This window comes from Pezoporus occidentalis, unplaced genomic scaffold, assembly GCF_034315485.1.
Source record: "Pezoporus occidentalis ecotype Australia unplaced genomic scaffold, CSIRO_AGI_Poc_V1 ctg189, whole genome shotgun sequence".
Classification (NCBI taxonomy): domain Eukaryota; kingdom Metazoa; phylum Chordata; class Aves; order Psittaciformes; family Psittacidae; genus Pezoporus; species Pezoporus occidentalis.
Window position 1 is genome coordinate 836164 of NW_026913737.1, and position 19990 is coordinate 856153.

At 41.3% G+C, this 19990-nt stretch overlaps 1 protein-coding gene across 5 annotated transcripts in view; it reads left to right on the top strand.

The window, feature by feature from the left end:
• The window catches only part of TEDC1 (tubulin epsilon and delta complex 1), a 76851-nt gene that overhangs the window by 5023 nt on the left and 51838 nt on the right, over positions 1–19990 (top strand). For all 5 annotated transcript variants that reach the window (XM_062616290.1, XM_062616293.1, XM_062616291.1 and 2 more), the window contains exons 3-4: positions 2840–3042; positions 16266–16436. In XM_062616290.1, the coding sequence (XP_062472274.1) occupies positions 2840–3042; positions 16266–16436 (374 nt within the window). The remainder of the gene's footprint in view (positions 1–2839; positions 3043–16265; positions 16437–19990) is intronic.

Here is a 19990-nt window from a genome sequence, read left to right on the forward strand (position 1 = left end):
CTTTAGAGATGAGGAAAGTGATTTCTATAAGGTTATGGAAAGGCTCTTTGAGCCCCAGTTCCATACCCATGCTTTCACCACTCGCCCACAATTCCTGCCTCATACTCACACTAATCACACTCCCTCATGCAGAGGGAGAGGCGAAATAGGGGGAGATAAAGGACCAGAGCAACACAGTAATTTAGGTGGCAAATTGCCTGCATGGATCTGGTTCTGAGTGGTATGTCAGAGCAGAGAAATGCACCTGGCTTGCTCTATTCCTTTTCTTTGATAGGTGATTTCTTGTGAAGCTTCCTGAACTGCAGATGGCAGTATGTGATGCTGGTTTGCTTTGAAAAAGGAGGGAAGTGTGTACTGATCTTCCTTTTGGAGCATTTCTCCCTTTACCTGTTATGGCAGTTCCTTTTTTGACAAATACAGGAATAAAAGGAAAGGGCAACATGAAAACCTAGCTCACGTGAGAATATTCAAGAGGGATCAAAATAAAAACTAATATCTGAGAGAGCTCCCTGTACTTAAAGGATTATATTACTTAGCAAGATTTTTAGCAAACCACAGGCATTTCTGCCACTCTGACATTGTGAAAGTAAGCTGCTTGTTTTTACATTCACAGGTTCTGCAGAAAGAACAAGCAAAGTGATTCAGGTGTTTGGATTTCTTTTTTGTGTCTGTAATGCAGAAACAGGCTAGGTTTAAACCCAGTTGTACAGCTGTCATGCATCTCTGCAGAAGCTCTGCTATGCAAAACGCTATTACTGCAAAAATTATTGTTACTTTTGTGTCTGTTACTGTACCTTTTTTATGAAACCCTACAGAAATACTGAAGCATTACACTGGAAAAAGGAGAGTAGCTTTATTCCTTACTTTGTAAAAATGCTTAAACTGGATCAAATTGGAGGTTGCTCTAGCTTCATCCAGCTGTTCCAGCTGTCAGAAGTGGATGCCCAGGGGAAAGAGCGAAAATAGAACGATTCTTTCAGAGGAGTATTTTTTCAACCTCCAGTAATTTACATCTCAGATGTCCTAAACCATAAAGGTTGTCTTTGCATTTCATAAGCTTCCATGCACTTCTGTTCTGTCAGTCAAGTTCCTCTGTGAACCCTGTGTAACTCTCAGTATCCATAGTGTCTCATGGCCAGAAATTTCAGGGCTTTGCTGCATGTGTGGAGAACATCTCTAACTTGTTTTTATTCACAGACTTGCTAACTTTGTTTGGTGGCTCACAGTTCTTTTATTGAATGTTGTGCAAACAGATTATTCCCTGTTCACCCATTCCACAGAACTTACCATTTGAAAGAGTCTTGTTACACCCATTCTCAGTCATCTTCTTGGCCTATGTCATCAGTTCTTAAAATGAAGCTGTTCTGTACTTGTGATCATACTCATCTCCTCTTTGTTTTTTGGGACTGAAGAAGTAAAATAACACTGAACTTGAGATGTGGGGGCACATAGATGTAGACAACAGTGTAGCATTATTCCCTGTGTTCTGTTTCGTTTCCTTTCTAGGTTTCTTATATTCTGTTTGGTTTTGAATGCATATGAGAACCATGTAGTTCTCGTATCATGTGATAGTCATGAAAAGTCTTTATCATCTAAGATTGTGTTCCCGAGTTCAGTGATCAGCACCAAGCCCGTTGCTGTGTCGGTACAGTTAGGATTGTTTTTTCTCTTGTGTGTATAATTTTTTTCTTTTTTTTTCTAAAAAGAATTTTGACTGTCATTCTAAAGCCTGGGCTCATTAGGTTCTGCAGTCCTTCATGATCTGCCTGCATTCCTTACTACTGAGTAATATCACATCGGCACCAAATTTTCTGTCACTATCACGTTGTCTGTGTGTCATTTTGAGTTGGTTGAACAGCAACTGTTTAGCACAGAGCCTTGTTTGAAACCACCATTTGTTCCTACCCTCTGGTTCTTGTCTGTTAGGCACTTGTCATTGATTGAAGGGCCTTCCCTATCCCTCCACTGTAGTGGCTTGGTTTCTTTGTGCTATTTAAATCTCAGTGGGAAGGCTAAATGTCCTGCATTGGTTGACTCTTCCTTAATCACTTGCTTGTTGTTGCCTTTGGAGAACTTCAGTAGCTTTTTGAGCAGGACTTCCTTTTACAAATGTTGGTTCTTCCCCAGTGTGTATTGTTTATCACTGTGCCCCTTAATTATGTTCTTTATTATAGTTTTGACACAGTATAGATCTGAGGATTATTGGTCAGAACCTTTTTAAGTAAGTTTTCTCTGTGTTTCCTCAGTATTTTACAGTTCTGTAGTGCCTGTCTTGTAGCTGTAAGTAACATTTGCTGGTGTGAAGAAATATAGATCAGAGCGTTCCCGAGAATTAAACAGTCCATGTGGCATGCTGCATTATATCTGCCTGCTCACTGGTGCTCAGAGATTTGCAGTAGGCTGCGAAACTTTTATCTCTAAATTCCAGTTTCATTCAGGAGTAAAGTGACTCAGTATTTATTAATTCATAGCATCCTTGCTGGATCATAAAAAATGAATAGGTGAATTGGAGTCCTGTTACAGTGGGGATGGCTATTTACCTTTTTGCCTTTTTTAATTTCCAAGAGGCCATTACTGGCCTTGATCTCAACTTTGAATTTCTTCTTTTCCCTTAGCAGTAGCTCTGTAGAAGAGAATGGGGCAGCATAAGGAAAGCTTTTACCCTTTACACTCCTGTCATCTATTGGTTGTTGATAAAGGCTGTAGCCTCCACTGTCTTACACAAATCTTATGCTTGATTAAAAATCTTGCTCTCAGAGGAGGCAGCAGTTTCTGTAACTGAAGCATAAATGCACTGAGTAGTGCAGTATGTTATTCTCAATTGTTTTCTTCTTTTCAGATAACCAAATTAGGTTTGTGAAGGCAGCGTTGTGGTACCATGGCTATGACAGGCCGGAACTCTATCGGCTCCCCTCTGATGGCTCAGCGGGTAGTCGGGAGCTGCTGCTGGCATTTTCCTGGCTGCTGCACAGAATAAGCCTCTTGGAGCAGCTTTTGGCTCGGAACAGAGTAAAGACTGGAGATGAGACCTCTGTGTGCACGGTGAGCATATTTGTGTCTTTCCATCTTATCTGTCCATAAGTAGTGTTCTGTGACAGCAGCCATGTTATCCCTAGTGTGTAATATGTGGTGTCTTGGTACCTTTACAAATAAATGCTTTACTCCAGCTTTTAAAAAAAACTTACACGGGGCCAGTGTCTGGAACCTGGTTTCTTTCCCTTCTCTATACTCTGCAGGTGATCTGGCTTCCTTCTCTATCTCAAACTCCCACCCCTATTGGAACTCCCTGATTTTTATTTCCAGTATAGGCGAGACCAGTGTGGAGGAGTACAAGTAAGTGAAACATCTTCCTTCTCTGTGCTTCTGAGTTCTGTGATTCCAGACTGTAGCATGAGTGGTTCTCCAGTGCCTAGAATGTAGGCTGCCTGATTTTCTAGAATCTTTTTATGGGACAGCAAAGCAGCAAAGGGAGAGTTTGTAACACTGTGATATAGGTACAGTATCTTCAGAAGGAAAACACTTGCACAAACAGAAAACAGAAAGGGATGAGTCACCTTTATAGCAACGGTTAACAACATTATTTTGGGAAAATAGACCCCTCTTGTTACACGACTGCTGCACTGAAGAGGGAGCAGCACACAAAAGCCGGTTTTTGGTGCACTGGGCATGAGTTCTGGTGCCCTCTGGTGATGTGAATGACACCTTCCGGTTTAGGAAAAACACGTCTGGCGAACTTTTTACTTTAAACTTCTGTTAACCTTTGTCTTGTTTTTCTTGTATGGTAGCAGATTATTTCGTGCGTCCTTAATTTCTGTTACAAAAGAGTGATGAGTGAAGCGTAGCAGCGACATGAATTCAGGCAACGCCTATGTTATTTTCTCTGAAGGTCTTAAGTTTTGCATTTCCAAAAAGAGATGAAAGAACTATGGTAATACAATGTTATCTGTAATAGCCACACAAAGGCACATTGAGAAGTTTATTGCTGTGCCTTTCTCTGCAATTCTAGCTTGCTCTACCTGTGTTTCTCAAAAAGCATGGAATACAGAGTTCATGTTTTTATCCAATAACTGTATGAAACAGTGTTTGGAAAGGTTTACAGGTCTGGAAAATTTTTTCAATAGGTGAGACAAAAATAGTATAGACTGGGAGTTGCAATTAGCATATGTATGTAAAGCTCATTGTATTAATGCCAACATTTCTTGTATGGTGTTCATCTAGCACATTTTCATGCTCCAGTAAAATTAGATACACATGGGGGAAAAAAAAGATAGTTACAGCAGAACCTAATGAGCCCAAGCTTTAGAATGACAGATAAAATTCTTTTCAGGAAAAATGTAGTTACAGCGTAACTAGTGTGTTTTGTGATTCTACATCACAAAGTTAAAACAAATGGAATTTTGAGAGAGAAGTCTTTTATTTAATCAACTAAGCATTATAAAGCTAATACATTCAACCAGTAAGACCCAAACGAATTAAGATGTAGGAATACACAGTTAAGGACATAAGGAGGTAATGGTGGGTGCAAATGAGAAGATAGGTGGGTCACCTACCTCATTTTGGTAAGTCATTTTCTTGTAAACCACTCATGAAGTGGTTTACCTGTTGTTTGTTGCACAAAAGTGTGATAGTTTTGTAATTGTTAGTTGTTATTTGATATTTAATTGGAAACCTTCATGTGGCAAAGTGTACTTATCAGACAGTGTTCAACAATATAGTCCCTAAAACCATAGTGAGAAAGGAAGAAGGTGAGGTTGTTTGTTTGCTACTTAGCATTTTGTGAGTTAAAGTAACAACTTGAACAATTGAAGTACTGGAATTTTGACTTTGGGAATGTTAAATACATTTGTGATACTTAAACTGAAGTGTTGGAAAACATGTAAGAAATTGTAAAGGCATTGCTAAATACGCCAGAGATGTAGTCTCTGCAGTTGTAACTCTTCTATTTAAGTAAGCTGAAGGAAAAAGGTAAAAGAAGAAAAACATCTAGAGAAAGATCTGTCTCAAGAAGAAAAGGAAATGGTCCTCAAAACAACTAAAATTTTCAGTGGAGGAAGAGCTTTAGAAATCTTCTAGCACAACGAGTCTTTTTTTCTAAGTGATTACGAACAATGGAAAACATTTTCCTGAAAATACTGTAAAACAGAAAAAAAGAAATAGTTTTTGGTTCTATGCATTGCTGAGATCTCTGCAAAAATCAGCAAATCATGAAAGCCAGTACTGGCAAAGCCCATCTCTTGGTCTGCTAGTGAGAAAAATGTGAAGAAAATACTCGCCCTTTGTCTTCATCTCAAAGAATGGAGTGTCAAGAATTGTAGGCATAGATGTAGTTCAAACTGATATTCATGTAGTTTACTTTTAAAATTTTGTCTGAAATCCCCAAAAGCAGACAGGGTCTGTTGTATGAATGAGAGAGAATGCAGCTAACTCCAAAATTCAGGGTGCAATCATGTTCTGACTATTCTTTCAGCCTCAGTTTGAAACAAAGCCTACAGCCTGCTAAATTGCTGATGATATGCCAAACACCCAACATATCAAGGGCCCATTAAATTATTTCCTTTCATTTCATTTCAGATTACCATTTTGGCCTTTTTTTTTTTCTTTGCTGTTCCTTAGCAACACAGTTTTCTTCCCCTGCAAGTTGAACACTTCCATCAGCTCTAAAGGATTTCAGGCTGGTTATTTATAGAGGGACAAGGGTATTCATGACATGTGATGGACATGAAGCTCAGCTGCTGCATGGAATTCATAATCTTGAGATACTGAGCTAGGGAGAGCTTCCACAAATTTACTTTTACATGCACTTACATCTTAAGAATCAAGTTTAAGTGATACCTAAAATTATAAACTCGACAGTGGTGAAAGCATGATGAAAGAGTTACGATGGTAGGAGGTGGTAGTGCTTCATGTGGCTAATATAATTAAAAAATAATAGTCTTGAAGTAGTTGTTGTAAGGACAGGTATGGTTAGTTGTCTAGGATGATTATATGCATTGAATGCTCTTGTGTGTTAGGTAAGAAAATCTTTCAGGGCACCTTGTCTCATGGGGCTCATTTTTTTTCAGAAGGGCAGTGCTGCAGTATCTCCTGAGCCAATACTGCAGGCCTGCTACAGGGCTGCCCAGCGAGCAGAACTCCAGGAGCTGCTGCCCTCTCCAGTCTTCTACTTACGCCACTCTTCCGGTGTATGATGTTTACAGACTGAGGGGGAAGGCAGTTTAAAGGGCAGACTGGAACCTGCATTGATGTGCAGGAGGAAAAAGGAGAGGGAGGAGGGGATTGATGATATGTGTCAAAATCTAGTATCTGACCACTATAGTGTAAATCTGTTGTCTGAATTTACTGTGCTGATCTGCCAGCAGGTTGATGGCTCCAGGAGTAGCCTTGCATTGGTCAACTCTTAAAAGTAATCGCTAATTCTATCAGATCTATGAAGACTTAAGTACAGTCTGAATTGGAGGTTCACATTGATTTACTGAAGTGTCTACTTGAGAATTCTTGCCTGTTATTGCCTTAAAGCACTGGGTGATTAATTAATGGCTATTGTCTTGAAATGCTTTTTACACCCCTTCTGGATTTCTGTATCAAATATGCACTGCCATGTTGGCAGTTTCAACATCTTTTGTTGCTTTGGTGATCATGTACAGGCAGATTATTCTCAAGTGCTGTTACAGAATCATAGAATAGTTAAGAGTTGGAAAGGACCTTAAGATCATCTAGTTCCAACCCCCCTGCCATGGGCAGGGACACCTCACACTAAACCATCTCACCCAAGGTTCTGTCCAACCTGGCTTTGAACACTGCCAGGGATGGAGCATTCACAACCTCCCTGGGCAATCCATTCCAGTGCCTCACCACCCTAACAGTAAAGAATTTCCTCCTTATATCCAGTCTAAACTTCCCCTGTTTGAGTTTTAACCCATTATTCCTTGTCCTGTCACTACAGTCCCTAATGAAGAGTCCCTCCCCAGCATCCCTATAGGCCCCCTTCAGATACTGGAAGGCTGCTATGAGGTCTCCACGCAGCCTTCTCTTCTCCAGGCTGAACAGCCCCAACTTTCTTAGCCTGTCTTCATACAGGAGGTGCTCCACTCCCCTGATCATCCTCATGGCCCTCCTCTGGACTTGTACCAGTAGTTCCATGTCCTTTTTATGTTGAGGACACCAGAACTGCACACAATACTCCAGGTGAGGTCTCACAAGAGCAGAGTAAAGGGACAGGATCACCTCCTTCAACCTGCTGGTCACGTTCCTTTTGATGCAGCCCAGGATATGGTTGGCTTTCTGGGCTGCGAGTTCACACTGCAGCCGGCTCATGTTCATTTTCTCATCGACCAGCACCCCCAAGTCCTTCTTCACAGGGCTGCTCTGAATCTCTTCTCTGCCCAAGCTGTAGCTGTGCCTGGGATTGCTCCGACCCAGGTGTAGGACCTTGCACTTGGCATGGTTAAACTTCATGAGGTTGGCATCAGCCCGCCTCACAAGCGTGTCAAGGTCCCTCTGGATGGCATTCTTTCCCTCCAGGGTATCAACCGAACCACACAGCTTGGTGTCATCGGCAAACTTGCTGAGGGCGCACTCAATCCCACTGTCCATGTCAGTGGCAAAGATGTTGAACAAGACCGGTCCCAACACCGATCCCTGAGGGACACCACTCGTTACTGGTCCCCAGCTGGACATTGAGCCATTGACCACAACTCTTTGCGTGCGGCCAGTTCTTTATCCACCGAGTGGTTCACCTATCAAATTGATGTCTCTCCAATTTAGAGACAAGGATGTTGTGTGGGACAGTGTCGAATGCATTACACAAGTCCAGGTAGATGACATCAACTGCTCTACCCCTGTCCATCAGTTCCATAGCCCCATCATAGAAGGCCACCAAATTGGTCAGGCAGGATTTCCCCTCAGTGAAGCCATGCTGGCTGTCACCAAGCACCTTGTTGATTTTCATGTGCCTTAGCATGCCTTCCAGGAGAATCTGCTCCAAGATTTTGCCAGGCATAGAGGTGAGACTGACTGGTCTGTAATTCCCTGGGTTCATTGATTCCTATTTACACGTGGAAATCCTGGATTTCAAAACAATCTGAAAACCTGTAGGTGAAATGCTGTCCTTTGCTGGACCTGTAAGGCAGACCTAAGGAGTTCTTATATTCTCTCGCTCTGAGAAGCAGATAATTGTTTGATATAAACTTGCCTTTTTAGCACATTCAGTTTTTGACTACTTCCCCCCTTCCCCCCCCCCGCTTAAATTTTAGTGAGATTGTCACAGCTTTCTCCAAATCTATGATGGCTTCTGCAGATAATAGCAGTACTCTGTGAACATGTATTCTTTCTGTTTCCAGGGAGGAAAACTGCCTGTACTGGTATTATTTCTCCAGCTGAAATTAATCTCTGTGTGCTCCATAATTTAATTATGTGTGGAGGCTGTTGAGTTTTTTAGATGGGGGTAGTGGTGTTATATCCCCTATTATCACCAGGATATTTTGTACAAACACTGGTTCTTGGTTCCTCTAATTCCCTCTGTTCTGCTTCTTGACCTCTAAGTGAAATTGGATGCCCCTCCCCTTTTTGGGAATTTATGGTAATCAACAAATAGGGCTATTATGGCAATTACAGTTGGAATTCATGCGTGTCTCTCTAGCATGCCAAGCCGAACTCAATTTAATTACTTCTGGTGGGGAAAGATGAAACTCTGCATGCCTTCTGACTGTTAGGTCTGCAATTTGGTTAATCGTTTGTTTGTCACTGCCTACTTTGGCTCAATGGCTAGTTCCAGTATAGTGTAAGGCTTATGCTTAGTCTAACCTTGTTGTTGAAATGCCTTTCTCTTATAGAAATCTTGCCTCTCACTGCTGTTCCATAAGAAAAGTGTTAATGTAGTAGCCAAGCTTGATTTTCCCTGCATAGAACTGGGAAACCACTGGCACTAGTGTCAGTAAATACAATTTTTCTGTTTGTTTTCTGTTGTTGGTGTTTTTTTCTCTTCACATATCCCAGTGGGGGCGGAGGAAGGAATTTTATTAACCTATTAATGATGATGCAGAAGCATAATTACTTTGCAGATCTTTATGGGCTGTATTAGTCTGTCAGCTTTCATTTTTTGAGTTCCCACCCTTCTTCCCTGTGCTTATACTTCTGTTCTCTGTGTCCTCCTGTCTTCCTTGTACTCTCACCATTTATCTTTTTTCCCCTTTTTTTGCCACTGTTGTTGCTGTATTCAGTAGCTGCTAAGGAACACTTCTAGTAAAGCTGTCCCTGAAACAGAGGGCACAGGATACCTAAAGTTTCTCCTGCAAAATTTCCCCCACCTAATTTTTGCTGGTGAGCAGCGCTGACTGCCCACACAGACTGATGCACTTGCTGTGTGCTGCACCCCTCTCCATGCCACCTCTGCTGGGGTACCACTAGGGTTGAATATCTGCAGCTCACTGGGCTGCTGTGTGGCTGACAGGTCTGTTGCAGCACTCTCATTGCACTGCTGTCCACCCCGTAAAGGCTTCTACCAGAAACTAAGGCATAAAAATGTCCGACTTTTCTGCCCTTTGTACTTCTTAAAATTGCTTCCTGAATAGGTAACTGTTGAACCCTGAATTTTTGTCTTTACTTACTGATACTGCTTGTAGAACTGAAGATATTTTGTGGTCAGGGATTATTAAATTAGGAATATGTTTTTGCCATAGAAGAACTGGAGCACGATTCAGTTTGGACTCTTGAAATGCACTTTTTTTGGTGTTAAAGCACAACTTACAGGTGATAGCTGAAATTGTCTCCCTGTTGTAATGTAATGCATAGGTACATGCTATTCCTTCTGATCTTTTGTGGGTTTCTTTTCTTTTTAATTCCATGCTTTGGACTTGTCATTAAACCTTTGCTAGTGAAAAACAATTTCCTGTGGTGCACTGGAAAGTGTGTGGCTAACAACATTTAGTTTTGCCTGACACAGTAAATACGCTTTTAAGAGCGGTTTTGGGGCTTTCTTTTTGTTTTAGTTTCACCTCTGTAGCTGAATTTCATGTAGATGCAGAATTTTCTGAACCTGATGTTGCAGCTGAGGTGTTCTGGATGGGGCTCCACCAACAGGCACTGGAGTCACTTGAGCTTTCACGTGAGAAGGGAAAGAGGAGGACTGGAGTGCTAATAGAAATGCTTAGTATGGTCATTAAGGGTACTGTGTATTTTGCTGAAATCCTGTGCAGGGAGCTCCTTCCTTGTCTGTTGGGGAATCCGAGTGAATTTAGGACGTTTTAGTGCCTCGCCCGCCCTCCAGTGGCAGGGAGCAGCCAGTACCTTTGGTACCTTTTGATTAGCTTTGCTCTATGGCGTTTTGATTTAAATGAGAACGTCCTCTGCTTTTGCTCTCCCACTTTAAGTGATTAGGGTTTAGCTCTCATTTAGCTCTCAAAGAAAGATCTCAGAGGATCTTTCTTTGAAATAAAGCACTTTTTCCTCAGGAGGACAAAAGAAGGGCATGGCAGGCCTTCTACAGATGGCAGAGCTCTGCTTCTCCAGGAGGGCAGATAATGTTTCTTTTCCTGTTGGCCCCTTGCTCCAGATTTGCTGCTCATGTTTGCATGCTGCATCTTTCTTCGCTGGTTGCCCCTTGTTCACCATCTTCCCACAGTGGAGCAAAATGGACGTGGGCAAGCATGGCTGCAGCTGCAGGCAGAGGAAGTACAGTACAAGGCATTATCTATATTACATTTCTTGGGCCCTGCAAAATACAGTGCTCTCAGTTAAGGCCGACTGTGCCACGTGTTTGTTTTAGTATATTTGGTTTCTCTGTTTTGTCTGAATACATCATGCAGTGGGCTTTGGGATTTAAACATTATTTTAAAACCTTGCAGCTCCAAAGATTAGGCAATTCAAAGGCACAGTGCTTTTGCTCTATTGCAGAGCTCTGAAGTAACCTGAATGAGTGAGGAGGGATGTGCTGAGGGACTGACTTGCTCTAGTGCCTCAGGCCTGTGGCTACTGCCAGACAGGCTTGTTTGAACAAGGCTGGAATGGGTAGGAGCTGTGTTCACACTTTCTGTCTTCCTGCAGCACCTTCTCTTTTTCACTCTGCCAAGAATGGGCTCTTGGGAGTGCTGTTGTGAGTAGTGATTTTTACAAAATGCATTGAAATTTGAAAGCTGAAAGGCCTTGCAGAAACACAGGGTTTTAGTTCTTTTTAATTGCTGAATATGCTATGAGTGTAACTTCTACATTGTGAGTACTTATATTTGTGGAAAACATTCTTCTGTATAAATATGTGGATATTTAATTGGTATGTGCATTGTGTGAAAGTGAGTTCTTACACCATCTATCTTCCTATGCATACATTTAACCTGGATCCTGCCTTGTCTTGTTGTTGATGGTGCTATTAATAAAAATAGTATCCCTTTCACATTCATCTATTCAAATTGCTCCTTTTCACATTTTCCCCTCCTGCAGATGGATATATGGCTATATTAATTAAGAAAGCATGTCTGATAGTGTTATTTCTGGATATGGTGTTTAATTAGAAAAAAATATGCTCTGTTTAAAGATCTGTAATTACACAGCTTAACATATGTTATGTCACATCAAAACCATTGTCTGATTTATGAGCAGTTCATAACAAGTGCTCAGTAAAAGCTGCAGGAGCACATTATTGGCTTGATTTGTGATTGCTTTGCCTTTCCTGAGTCCTGCAGCGAGGGATTTGGATATGCTCCTCCCGGCTTTTGTGATACCAAAACTTAGTGTAGTTAAGATTTGAGTAGTACCTGAGAGTACATAGGGTCTATCCAGACCCAGACTAACTCGGGTGCAAGCAAGGCATGGGCTGGGAGCACAGCACTGGGAGTTTCAACTGGTGGTTGCTTTATTTTGCTCTGCTCAAGGGTTAATGTCAGGGACTTAATGCATTTATCTGTGGGTTAAATGTGATGTCCGTGTTCCAGTAGGGCTGCTTCTCGGTGGGAAGAGCAGCAAGGTGTTTGCTGGCTGTCCAGGTTTGGAAGCAGAGAGCTCATCCGTGGAGGGATTTAGATGTCCAGGAAAGTTACGGCTCGCCTGGATGAGCCGAGATCTGTCCTTTACCGACAGGTGGCAGCTCGTAGTTAGGGAAGAGCATCTCTTGGGGACTCAGCCTTGCCATTGCTTTGATTTGACAGCAGTGCACGCAGCGTAGGCCTTTCCATTGACATTGTGTGCACAGGCCATAGTAGCTTTATTAAGGTAAGAATTTGTAAGCATTAAGATACCTATATAAATTGGAAAAGAACAGAAAGTGTAGAAATATGATGAAGTTGCACAGCAAAGGGTTTGGGTTTTTTTTTGCAGTACTGCTTATGGCATATTGTGAGATCTCCACTGATTGTGCAAGGAACTTTATTTTAAAGCAGTTCTTGGAGTTTAATTTAAAGTATATAAACAGAGTAAGGTTAACCCCATACCAGGTCACTAAAATTCTCAAATGGAGCAAGTAGTGTAAAAAATGCTTCCTTCTTGCATGCATACAAGTGCATTGATGTTTATGTTGTTCTTTGATAAACTATTTATAGGATGAAGTACTTGTTTATCTCCATCCACTGTTGTTAGACCTGCTCCCTGATTTCCGATAACATGGGATTGCTTCGTATTTCAAAACAAAGAGCTTTATTTCTGCTATAAAAGTTGAAACTTCTTGATCTTTAATTTCTCTCTAAGCACGTTGCATGCAAGTTATTTGCTGGGATGTATGGAATGTGAATGAAAATTGATGTATCACCATGTCTTTTTTTTTTTCACACCTTCCTTTCTCTCACGCCTTATTCTTTTCCTCTGAGCACTTTTATATCTGATGGCTTTTTTCAGTTCAGTGTGTTTCGTGACTCTGACTTGTCATCTCAGAGCACTTCTGCCACAAGGACTGCGTTGGCTTTTTTGCACTTGCTGCATTGTCTAACCACAAGTCCATTCACACTTTTTGAGAATGATCTGGCATCTTTTTTCATAAAAAATGGACTTGAAAGAGCCTGGGGAGGAATGTTTAGAGCAAAACTCTTGTGGTGTTGGAGACTGAGTTCTAGGCTGCCTTGCAAAAGTTATAAATATATCCTTTTAGGGTATAAACTGTGTTTAGCTCTGACGAAGCCAGAGATGTATTTAGGAGCTTGGGGTAGGTTTTGAGCTACCTTAGTTGGGATGGTGACGTGTAGTGTCCTGGAACATGTATTTATCATAGGCACTATATTTGCCTAGATCTTTTGCCACAGGAGAGTTGGGTTTAAGGTCCACCTAAGTGAGGGCAGGGTGATAGTTCAGGAATTAGCTTGAAGAACATTCATGTAAATATATGCATGTCGCTTTCATTAGGCTTCATGCTAGGCTGTCTTTAAGTTACACTTATCACAGGTACTCTGGCGAGCCTACATCATCCAATTAGGTAAAACCAGCTCTGATGTCACCAGTGTGATGGGAAAAGGATCTGACACAGCAATGTGGCTATTGATACTCATATTGATCATCGATGTTGATGTGCCTTTTGTTCTGCAAGCCTGTGACACCATTCTGTAGTTGGAGTCCATGTGCCTTCCTTCTCTGAAAAACAAAGAGAAACATTAATTGCAACAAACAGCTTACAAGCAAAAAGCTTTCCTGGTAAGTGGCTATGAAATGATCTCTTCCAGAGCTGGTGTGGAGTGTGCACACCACAAGTGCAGGGAGGCAGTTGAGAGCCCTGGGTAGTTGCCTTGGCTGCTCTCTTTATGAATTTGACAAAAAAATATGCACTTCTGTCACTTCTGTACCTCAGAAGTGAATATAGGTGTGTATCTGTATTGCTGCATAGATTAGATAAATTCACAGTCATATTTGAAGCAAAGGCTCTCTCTTGGACTGATATTTTAGTGATTTTTCTCGCTCTGGGAGAACAGGAAATAGTCTTAGATTGTAAAGGTGGATCTGGAAATTGAGGTTACAGTATAATGTGGAAGACACCCCCCCCCTTATGTTGTTTGCTTTAGACCAGGCAAAGTATTTCATAGCAAAAATAATTTTTTTTGGTGCAGTTTGTGAAATAAATAATAAAGATCCTGTTAAAAGTGCATTGGCTGACTTCCTTATTTTACTATTAATAAGGCAGGTTGCGACAATAAAATTAGCTCTGCATGGTGTTTGTCACTTACTGCCAAAGCAATCGAATCTAATGCCCTTCCTTCCTGAAATGAATCCCCAGGAGATCAGTATTTGTGCCATTCTTAAACTTCTAACCAGGGAACTTGGGAGTTGAACTGTGAATTAGGGAAAAGACAGATTTTAGTCTGGAAATTCCAAGTCTGTGGCTAAGAAATTGTGGCTTTCTGGCGGCTTATGTGAAATGTTTTAATGTTGTTTACACGTGAGTTTTCTCTGCAGTAGTGACTAATATCCAGTTGCTTAGCTCATCATGTTTATGGGCAACTTGGTAATCATATCTGTATGGTTTCATAGTCCATAAACCATGGTTTATGGTTGATGCCCCCTGGTGGGGGCAAGAACCATGAAGGTACTTAGCTGGAACTGCAGCACCCTAGGACACAGTGCCTTTTGATTTAGGGGCACTGAGCTGAAGGCATCTGTGCAAAAAGAGTGATATTGCAGTTGGCACAAAAGAGATACTGTCTTTTTTTAAAAAACAAGATGAATGTGTGCCTTTAAAAGGAAAAGCCCTTTACCAGCCCCCTGCACCTGTGATTTATAGTGTGCATTTATCTGAGCCACAGAGCAAAGGGAAAAAACCTGTAATTTGATACATTTTGTTTTGTGACCAGAACAGCACTTTTGTGCTTATAAACAATATGAACACTCATTGTATTAGCGGCCCTGTCAGCTGAGGTGGTATTTAGGTTAAAACAAGCATTAGGTGGTTATTTGATCATGATTATAGATGTACTTCTGCTGAAATCTGCGTTTAAGACAAGGTTAAATTATCTTCATTCTACAGTTTGCATTTTTAATTTAAGGATCTAAATTGGAGTTACATTCAAGCTTTGCCTGCCAACTGAATCTTCCGAAGATTTCATTGACCATGGAAATCTGTGAAGCAGGGTAGCACGTATGTTTAAATACCATCAAGGTCTATGGATCCAAATATCTGCTTAAGTGTTTTCTTGAAAACAGTGATGTTTCACATAAGCTTTTTAAATTTCTGCTTTAAAGAAATGTCTTGAGAGTCCAACAACTGAGAGATACTTTCTTAGCTGGTGAGCACCCATTCTGAATAACCAGGCCTCTGTAGTCCTGTGTTTGTTTCTTATGATATACTGTAGTAAAAAAATTGGAATTATAGAGTGTGTTTATTGTATGTACTTTCTATAGATTGGATGAATTTGACAGCTCAGCCTTACTTAAGTGCTGTTACTGGCATCACAAGTAAAATAACCCGTGTCTTCCTTTCTAATTTGCAATCAGCAGGAGTCTTAGTAGAAAACAGAGAGAGAGATCTGTTTGTCAATGTGAATGATCTCTTTGTGCAAGAGGCTGGAGCAGGTTCAATTCCCCCCATGTACCTTGGGAAAGAGAAACAACAGAAATGTCTTGCTTGCTTCTTTATACCATTGGCCAAGCAGAAATCTTATCTGGAAGATGAAGGCGGTTCTTTGGTTTGTTTTTTTGCCATGCAGAAGGAAGGTGGGACAAGATGAACAAAAGTAAACTCTTGGTTTCTCCCTCCTTCCTTCCAAAGTACTCTAAAGAAAGGCTAAACAAAGCAAGATAGGTGTTGGAACTGTAGCTGGGAGTGCCTCTGTGGACTCTTGTCCAATGTCAGCTGGATGATTTTTTCTTTTCCTCTATTCTGCAAGAAGGGAAATGCTGGATGGAGAAAAGAAAATACCTGGGTAAGCACAGGCCCACGGTTTTGTCCCTGTACTGATTTACAAAATAGGATCTTGGAAAGACAATGGAAGAGCAAGATCTGTTTTTTTATGTTTTTTGACTTATTAGAATCCAGGAAAAAATGTGATTTTTTTTCCCCATTGGGGTAAAGGACATGCTTTCTGTCTCAGGAACGCTGTGTCTTCCTGGGTATGGAACATGAAAGATGGGAGAAAAGACAGCTCACCACATCATAGCTGAGCAGCTGATATTTATTCAGACTTCAGTAGTTGTTTAGGCTATTCCCAGTCCTGTATTCTAAACGATTACAATTTCTCTTTACTGCTGGAAATTACTTTGGTTTTGGGTTATTTTTTTCCTCTTTCGCCTATTTGCCTTTTACGTTCTTCACTGCTGAATAATTTGAAAGTGTTGATGCCAACTTTGGTATTCTCTTCTGCTTTTAGTGTGAAGATGATCTTCCTAACAGCTTGAAGGGTACAACTGAAAAAGCACCTGAACCTGGGCTAGAAGGTGGAGTAGATGTTCGATACCTTCAGTGGTTAAATGGGAGGCTGAGGTTCCAGTGGCGAAGTTTGCATGCTCAGCACCAAGAGCAATGCAAACTTTTGCACAAGGTAAATAATTCTTCTAACTCACTATGGTATTGTTTATTACAAGTTACTCAGAAATGTAGGATCAAAATACTGAGCACAGATGTTGAAAGTAGTAACAGCAAGGTAAAATGCAGTTTCCCTTTCTGAAATACTAGGCAACATCTGAGCAGAATCCAGCTTTTAAATCAGGAATCAATAGAGGTCTCTACATCTAAGCCTCCAGTTCTGTTCCTGTTTACGAATTATGTTTATATGCCTGTGTGGAAAATCATAAACATCTATGAGCATTATGTCTGCTTAGGATGGAAACAGCTTGCAGTCCCAAAGTTGACAGTGATGGTCACTGCAGAGACAAACGTGAAAGAAATGATTCTAAAGATAGTACTAAAAGTTATCAGTAATGTCTTCCCAAAGCCCCCTTTCTCCTTTCATATCTCTTCAGGTAACTTATATGAAACCACTTGGTATTGTACCCAGAACCTTCACAGGAAACCTTTCTGAGACTCAGAATAGTTTTGAGACATTTCAAAGAAAAATGTTTATCAGAAGGTTGTCAGGATTGGAAAAGGATGGTTTTGAATGAAGATGCCTTCTTGGTTTTAATCCTGTGTCTGACAGAGCAATGCTGAAAACTATAATGAGGTTATATTTTGTTCTTTACCATGACTTGATTGCTAGGGAAGATGTCTGATTGACAGCCCTAGGCAAAGATCAGGTGCTGTGTGTGCAGCATCTAAAATAACCTTTTGCTTCTCATTGCCCGCTGCAGTTGTGCTTTCCTGATCTGGGAATGAAGATAGCAATTCACCTTAAGTGCAGCTGCAGTCTTTGGCTTTGGCAGTAAGACACAGACAGTGATGCTATTGGAAGAGGTGTCTCAGTGCTATAAAACTCAAATGAAATGATTGGCATCTTCTTCTCTCGGTAACTACCTTTATTTAAGGTATGCTGATTTTTATAGTAAGTGAGGCAAATAGCTCTATAACTCTTCATCAGTGCTCTGATTTATGTAGTACTTGGCAGTATCAAATCATTAGGCAGCTTCAATATCTCACCGTGCAGTTAATGAGACCAAGGAAGAATTAAGAGCAGGTTGAACCTAGGAGCACAAGTACAAACAGGGATATTCTCAATGGTCCAGATCAGATACTGAAATGATGAAGAAATGTGCTTATTTAGCGCAACTCTTGTTGACAGTGGAGATGATGTCCTCCTATATGGCTTGTACTTTGGAATGAACTTGGACTTTCTTTTCCCCTGTGGCTATCTGTCGTGATTTAAACCCATCCAGACAGCTTGTTCACTCACTCCCCCCCCCTCCCTTCTTGCCCTCCCCCTACTCCCGGAGGGACAGAGAGGAGAATCGAAAAGAATGCAAATCCCATGGGTTGAGATAAGAACAGTTTAGTAACTAAGGTATAACACAAATCACTACTGCTACCACCAATAATGACAATGATAAGAAAGGAAATAACAAGGGAAGAGAATACAACACCTCACCACCAGCTGACCGATAACTCGCCCCCTCCCCCCCCGCCCCAGCCCAACCAAGCACCGACCGATACCTCCTCCAACCCTGCAGTCCCAGCCCTTCTGGGTAACTCCCAGTTACATCCTGGGCATGACATGCTGTGATGTGGAATACCTCTTTGGTCAGTTTGGGTCAGGTGTCCTGTCTCTGCTTCCTCCCGGCTTCCCGTCCTTCCTGGCAGAGCATGAGGCTCACAAAGTCCTTGGCCAAACCAAAACATCATTGTTATCAGCTCTGTTCTCAGGCTGAAAGTCAAAACACTGCACTGCACCAGCTACCAAGAAGGAGAAAAATGACTGCTACTGCTGAACCCAGGACACTATCCAACGAAAAACGTTTGCCCAAGTGAAGAGTGTTACTGTTAGACAAAGATGAGAGATGGGTTAGCTATGCTGCAGTTCCTTGGACCACAATTTCCAGAATCTGAAAGAAAAAGTAGGAGGGGCGATGTTTCTCTGTTCATCCAATTTCCCAAAGCTGCCATTGCTGTTTTCTCCAAAAGTCATCACTGGACTAAATTGAAAGCAATAAGCGGTGTTGGTGGTGATTCGTATGATCAGACCATGTTCTGCAGTGTTTGTAGAGGGCTGCCATCACAGATCTATACATAGGAGGATAGATTGGAGCCCAGCTCCTCCATATGTGATTACATGCTGATATTATGCATGCTCAGATATGTATGTGCAACTGTGGGAGTTCTGTTCAGAGCTGTAATAAAGTGCAGTGCTCTGCTTTATATTTTAGTCTGAATTAAAAGCAGGAAAATTGAAAGGTAAAAGTGGCTTTAGAAGGGACTTCATTATAGTGCCACATTAATGTTAACATTTGTGGTAACAATATAACAGACAATTTAACAGCTGCATAAACAATAATTGATTATTTCATGACTCTTTGTAGGGAAATTGTCTGTGCTACTGTATTGATTTGAAGACTTTTAAACTAGTCTGTTAGAAGACTAGCTGACCTAATATGACCTCTATATGAACTGCTGCTTTTCTCATATAAACCGCAAACAGTATGCAAAAGGCTAATAGGTGTTACATTTTTTAATTATGCTGACAGATTTAAAGAGGGCTTTGTCTACAAAATTGTAATTACGGCTTTTACTCACTCTGTTTAATAACTTAACAGGTTATGTATCTCAGCTGTGGAACAGCCTTATTTACTGCTGATCACGAGCTATAATTTCTGCCAAGTAGTGGCGACACTTCCACAGATTTCATTCTGTGACTCATGGAGGCTCTAAAATACCATATTCTGTATTTGAGGCTTTCTGAGAAAAACACATCACACTTGGAAGATCAGGAGATGACTGGTTTCCCGCTCTTACTGGAAGTAAGAATTGTACATAGGATCCAGCAGGAGGCTACCAAGATAGTCAAGGAATAGCTAAGTTGAACAAGACCTCCCAGGAGAGGTTGAGGAGTTGGGCTTGCTTGCTGTGGTGTAGAGGAAGCTGAGGGAGAGGTCACCTAATAGCTGCCTTCAGCCACTTGATGGGACGTTACAAGGATGGTAGGTACCACATTGGATCTACAATCTTTGCAGCAGTACCAGAAGCTGAAGGGGAAGGGGGCTTTGATTATAGCTTGACAGGTTCAGGCATATTAGAAAAAGCTGCTCTGGAATGATGGGCAGCACTGGAGCTGGTCACCAGAGATGCTGAATAGTCTCCATCCTTGGAGGTTTCAAAGACTTAGATACAGAAAGTCACAAACTGATGTTGGTGATAATTGCTGTTGGAGCAGGAAGTAGGACTAAAGATCTCAAAAGGTCTTTCCTTTTTTTGTGATTTTTGTGAAAAAAATCTGAATTACTTGGGTGATCAGGGACATGTACTTTCAGGTTAGAAGGGATGACTCATGTCTTAATGAAATAGTACTGTACTGCCTGAAGAAAGGGTAAGGAAGCAGTAGGAGGGAAATATGAGGGGGAAACAGGCAAAAATAAATGGTTGTTCTTTCTCTAAAGTACACAAATGATAATTGAAAGTGGTTGCTGGGGCTTCTGTCTACTCTGTCCTGCATGTAGGCACTTAAATTTG